The following is a 6,000-nucleotide window of genomic DNA, read 5'->3' as shown; positions in this document are numbered from 1 at the left end:
AATTAAATATTACTATTAAATATTAAAACAGCTCTTATATATTATTATTTTAAAGAATAATAGAAAAGTCAGGTCCGAATTGAATAGTTATTTACCATAGTATCAAGTATTATTATATGTATTTTCATTATTCTTACATATATATATTATTAAACTTTAACTCACGTATCTAAATTTTAATCATGAAATACTAGTATCAAGTAGTATCAACCTATCCAAGTTAGAAGTTTTGGAGAAGACCGGGACTGTATTTATGAGGGGGTGGTGGGAGCTGACACAAACAAACAAGCATTGAAAAACGCGCGGGCAGTTAAAGCATAAGATTAACATGAGAGACGCAGAAGAAACTAATTAAGGTAAAGATCGAAGAATGGAAGGGTCTTCAGCATCATCGCATGAAGAAGAGAGAACAGCCACTTTCTATGTGTACCATCCTTGCTATTTTCTTCAACAAGCATTCAGGGCTCTCTTGAGGTGTCTAGGTATTGAGTCTGAAGCCACAATGTGTTCAAAGGCAGAAGAAGAGAAAAGCTCACTGTCACAAACTACTGCTGCAGATGATCTTATTACAAACTCTCCAAGCTGCAACATATCCCACAAAAACTCCCAAGATGCTGCAGATCCACCATCCACAACTAATCAAACCATTGTATGCTACTTTCTCTATCTGTCTACATTTGTCATGTGTGTGTCTTTTCTTAATTATCAACAAAACAAACATATATTAGGTAAGAGGTACAACGGATACCCAAATCCATATATATAGTTGTACTAACTTTATGCTTTCATGTAGAACATAGAATTCATAGACCATGCATCCAAAAAAAGAATTTCTTGGAAGAAAAACAAAACTCATTTTAATAACTTTTTTTGTTGTTAGGATTAATTTCATTATTTTCGACTATGAGGACATCTTATTATTTTTTTTTTAAAAAGCTCTTCACTTTACCAATTAATCATGACCAAGGTCTAAAATTTATATGGTTCAACAGTTGTTCACAACATTTGCAATTTCGCCTTTAAATTAAGGTAACGTCGTTTCCATCTAACCAAGTAGACCAGATCTAGACAAATCACATAACCTACCAGGTCTTTTTTTTTTTTTTTCTATTGCATAAAATGATCATTCCTCTCATCAATTATTGGGCATCTATCACCACTAGAATTCCATGTCAACTGTAGGCTGCAGCACTTTTTTCCGGATAGACAGGAGAAGGTGCATGAAAACATTAGATGGAAAACACTTTGTGTAATAATCCAAAATTCAATCCCCATTTGATTTTTTGTACTAGCTAGTGACCAAAATCTTAAAACACTTTGTGTAGATCATTGCAAGTTCAATGGCAAGGCGTGGAAATCGAGGGTCTAGAATTAGCCATGGGTCAGGCCCTCAGCATAATTAAATACATACCATGCATGGGCCATGGCTTTGGACTTGGTTGGTAAGTTTCTCCCTGTTCTCAAATCTCATATGTTAGTAAGTTTCTCCCTGTTCTCAAATCTCATACCCCATTTAACTTTTTAAATTTTCCCCCACTAGATATCAAAATATTTGCATTTTTAGCTAGCTAGTGATGTTCAGGTTAATTATCAATATTCAATGATATTACTTTTAATTTATACAGGAACTTATAAAGTGTGGTACTCGAAGGTCAGGACTTACTCTAGGGCCCAGGTCTTTAGAGAATAAATGAAAAATTTATTACTGAATTTCCTTTTAGTGTTAATCTAGTTGTCATAGCTTTGCTTTCTCTAGCTGTTTATAACCTTTCTTTCCTATTTTCCTTCTTCTTTGCCATTTTCAGATACATTGTATGCGTGTGGGAATTAAATATTTATGCAGATTTATAGAAGGCATGACCTGTAAATGCATATCAATATTTAATTGCTAGCTTGTGCTTTACAATTCAGCTTCATACAGTGCAAGAGATTTTACATCGAAATATTAAGGCTTAAATAAATTTTTATTCCAATAAATATTTAATTTTTATGTTTGTTTTAATAGATTTTTACTTTGTGTTGAGTCTATAATAATTTTGTAATTATTTGGGAGAAAAATAAAATTATTAAGTATAAAAAATAAAATTTATTTTATTAGATACTTAATATAAAATAAAAATTTATTAGGAAGTAAACCTAAAGATTAAGTAATTATTAGAAATAGAAACACTTTTAAGCTTATAAAAGATTGTGTCACCTTTCTTCCTTCTTTTTTTTCGGGCATAAAAGAGGGGATAAACAGAAGAAAAAAAAAAGGTATAAGACTCGGCTAGTTCGTCCACCAAAACAAGACAATAGATTGTGAGGTCTAAGTATCAGCAAGAAGGCGGTGTCAAAGAAGGACGAATACGATGGTATATACGTTGCCTTTATTTCGTCCATGTCAGTAGGGAGCATCCCATTCTGTTGTACTTATATATATATGGGATTGTAACGTACACATCTTTATTTTGTTAATACGAATGAATGTATTTTTTTTAATGTAATTATAGTTTGTTAACATACTTGTACTAAACATATGAGTTTGTATGTTAACAAATCCCATAAATATTTATTAACATACTAATTTTTATTTTTTAATATATGTGCGTTAACAAATTATATTACATTTTAAGATATTATCTAAATATAATTTGATAACTAGTCATAATGAAAAACAAATGTGTATATATTAGCAAAATTCATTTATATATATATATAGAGAGAGAGAGAGGCAACTTTTGAGCTTCAATTTTTTATTTGTTTTTTATTTCTCTTTTTATCTCACTCATAATAAAAGTTGTCGTCTTATAATATTGTTGACAAAATAGTCTAACATAATTGATAAATAATTTGATTTTTTAAGTATGCTACAAAAAGATTCAATTCTTAATCATGTGTATAAAAAAATTTGTTAAGAGAAATACAATTTCAAAAATTTAGTTTGGTGTTATTTATGTCTTAAAAATGAATTAATAACTATAAGCTGAGAAATATCTTTGATGAAAAAAATAATTATTGAGAGGTAGGTTATGATCCATTTCGTTCGGTCTGATTTAAGAGATTTTTTTAGAATTGGGTTTAATAGATTGTATCCGATATAATTTGATAACGAGTTAAGGTTATATGTAGGACTTTTTAGTTTAGGTATAATAATATTTTACTTTCATTAAATATTTTTTTAATTTATGTACATTATCTTTAAACAACAAAAGAAATAGGATGGAGATGGAGTAACTTTTTCTCCATTCACAGCGCCCAAACTTTTAAATCGGGGTTTATAAAAAAGGCAGCACTTATCTGATTGTATTTTTTGTTAGAGAATAGCAAGTTAGAGTATTAGCACTATGTTTTGGCAAAAGTAATAGATAAACTAGTTAAAATTGAAAAGATAATTGATAGATGAAAACTAATCAATGATTAAAAGGTACGAGTTAATTGAAAGCTGTTAAACTAATGGTTTTTTTAATTAAAAATTATTTGTTGAAGTTCCTTACAAATATAAATTGACAAAAATGGACGTTCAGCATATTTATATGATATTTTTATAAAAATATAATTTAATTTTATGGATAATTATGATTATAATTTTTAATGGATTTTGAATTCTTATATTTTTTATTTAATAATAATTATTTTAATTATATTTTTTAGTTTCAATTATTATATTTCTTTTGTATTTTGAATTTTATTATTAATTTTATATATATTTTAAAATATTTTTAATTATATTAAAAAATAACATATACTTAAGCAAACATTATAGTTCATCATTTTGATTAGTATGATAATATATATCATTGCATGTTTTTAAATACTATATTGTGTATTAGTATTATCATACTAATATTATCAATATTTATTTTTATCTATAGAAATAAAAAAACAATTAGGGTTTAAAATAATTTATATCCTATTCAATCAATTAAATTAAACCTCTTTGATATTAATATTATTAATATATTAAAGTACAATGTTGAAACAATAAAATAAAAATGTAAATAGAATGATAGTCAAAATACAAGTTATAATATAAAAAATCTAAAAAATAATAACAAAAAGAAATAAAAAAAACCCTAAGGTAGAATTATTGGTACAAGTAATTAAATACGTAGAAATTTTGGTAGAAGCCTTACAGTGACGACGACTGAATATAGCAAAGAAAAAAAAAGAATTATTGGTCCTACAAATATTTGATAAGGGGCAGGCCTTTGAGGCCTCATTGGAACCAAAAACTAAAATGAACAGTTACCAGTATTAGAAAAACTTTGCAAAATGGAAGCAATGACCAGAGATTCATCATCGCCATCGTAAGCAGCATTCATCTCTGGACAAACTTCAACACTTGGATCCAACTCCGGGGTCGGCGGTGGCGGTGGAGGAGGCAACGACATAGGAGGTGGTGGAAGAGACACAAAAGGGTAGTGAAAATTAGTTCGAGCATTAATGCCACAAATCTTGATAGATGAAAGATCATAAGCTATAGCAGCCTCTTCAGCAGTGTCAAATGTGCCTAGCCAGCGTCTCTCTTTGGTATATGGGTTCCTAATCTCAGCAGCGTATCTTCCCCATGGCCTTTTTCTCACACCAAGATACATTGTAGATCGCCTAGAGGTTCTTTTTCTAATGAGGTTTTTGCACATCAATGGTGGAAGGTTTTCCATTGGCTAGGTCTTCGAAACTTGAACTGTTTGGGATATAGAAAGATGGAGTTAGTTTATATAATAATTGATATAGGATGATTATTGAGGAGGTTTATAATTTAATTAATGGGGGAAATTTATATATAGTTCAAGTTCGATGGTAAGCCATGTGTGGAAGTGGAACAATGTAGGATGTGCAAGAAAGAAGATATTGTGTTTGTATGATTTAATATTTGGTGTGGAGTGGGGTAGGTAAGAAGCATATATAGCTATCATGGAATATATAATATAGAATTAACTGCTCATTTGTTTCTCTAATGGCTGTTTCTTCTCATTCATTTCCCTGTTTTCCTCGCATCTGACATGATTAGAGTCAGCATAATGCGTAAATCAGTGCGACCGCTGATGTGTTGCCACCTTTTGGCTATTAACCTCTCTCTCTCTCCCTCCATTCGTTCTTGCCAGATTGAAGGCTCAATTTAAACAAATTTAATTATTGTTTTAATTCATGAAACTAAGAAAAACTGATTCAATAAAACTGTCCCCCCTTGTTCTCAAGATATATACAACCAAATTAAGTGCTAATGTACCCAATAGAAAAATGGAGGATTTGACGGATCACTAGAGAGTTTGGACATATGATTTGTTATGTCAGTATGATTTTGTGGTTTATGTTTTAGGACGGTGTTTTAGGGTAAGACTTCATCAAAAGTGCGCATCAGGACTTTTTTGCCCAGCAGACGGCCTGAATTTATATATTTTATATCTTGGATACTTGAGCTGCTCATGGGTGAGAGTAGTCTTTAATTAGGTGAACAATCTGTTTCCTATTTGAGTGTATATATCCCTATGTATGTAAGATATGATATGGTTTGTGTTTTATATAAATTGATTTGGTTTTAAATTAAGATTTGATAATTATTTAATTTCATGACCGTTAAAATTATGTTTTTATAATGTTGCCAACTTTTGCTTATTTTTTTTTGAAAAAAATGTAAATTATATTAAATCCAAAATGATACAACAATAAACGGGTCATACCCGTAGCTAGAGAAAATCAAAAGTCTCCCTAATACAAGAAGACCTATATCAAGATGCTAAACTAAATACAACAGGTGCGCTTGTCTATACATAAGAAACTTAATCTCGCTAATAACCTCTATTACAGAAGATTGATAATCTTAAAAAATCAGCTTATTCATAGACAGCCAGATGCAGTAGAGTGTAATTGCTATAGCCAGACAACGAAATTTTCCTTAAACACCTTATGTGAATTTGCTCCTAATTAAAGAGTCAGTAATGCGCTGCAAAGAAGTGAAACACCTGCGGAAAGGAGCCAAATCACGAATGTGAGTCCAAATTTGGAGAGATTTCCTGC

The 6,000-nt window shown here is 30.0% G+C and overlaps 1 protein-coding gene and 1 long non-coding RNA gene across 2 annotated transcripts; one reads left to right on the top strand and one right to left on the bottom strand.

The window, feature by feature from the left end:
* The first annotated feature begins 227 nt into the window (after positions 1-227).
* LOC114402757 lies at positions 228-1,984 on the top strand. Its single transcript, XR_003664504.1, has 3 exons — positions 228-649; positions 1,326-1,442; positions 1,626-1,984. It is a non-coding gene; the product is annotated as an uncharacterized LOC114402757 (long non-coding RNA).
* Positions 1,985-4,059: 2,075 nt separating this feature from the next.
* On the bottom strand, positions 4,060-4,645 carry LOC114401483 (ethylene-responsive transcription factor LEP-like). Its single transcript, XM_028363992.1, has one exon. It carries the CDS (start codon positions 4,641-4,643, stop codon positions 4,215-4,217), a length of 429 nt encoding a protein of 142 aa, XP_028219793.1. The 5' UTR covers positions 4,644-4,645; the 3' UTR covers positions 4,060-4,214.
* Between the last annotated feature and the right edge of the window lie 1,355 nt (positions 4,646-6,000).

The sequence above is a fragment of the Glycine soja genome, chromosome 20 (genome assembly GCF_004193775.1).
Source record: "Glycine soja cultivar W05 chromosome 20, ASM419377v2, whole genome shotgun sequence".
NCBI classification, from domain to species: domain Eukaryota; kingdom Viridiplantae; phylum Streptophyta; class Magnoliopsida; order Fabales; family Fabaceae; genus Glycine; species Glycine soja.
This window is presented reverse-complemented; position numbering and strand designations above follow the sequence as displayed.

Bases quoted from the DNA above. Each gene is read 5' to 3' on its own strand.
- LOC114401483 (XM_028363992.1), bottom strand. From the start codon at position 4,643: ATGGAAAACCTTCCACCATTGATGTGCAAAAACCTCATTAGAAAAAGA.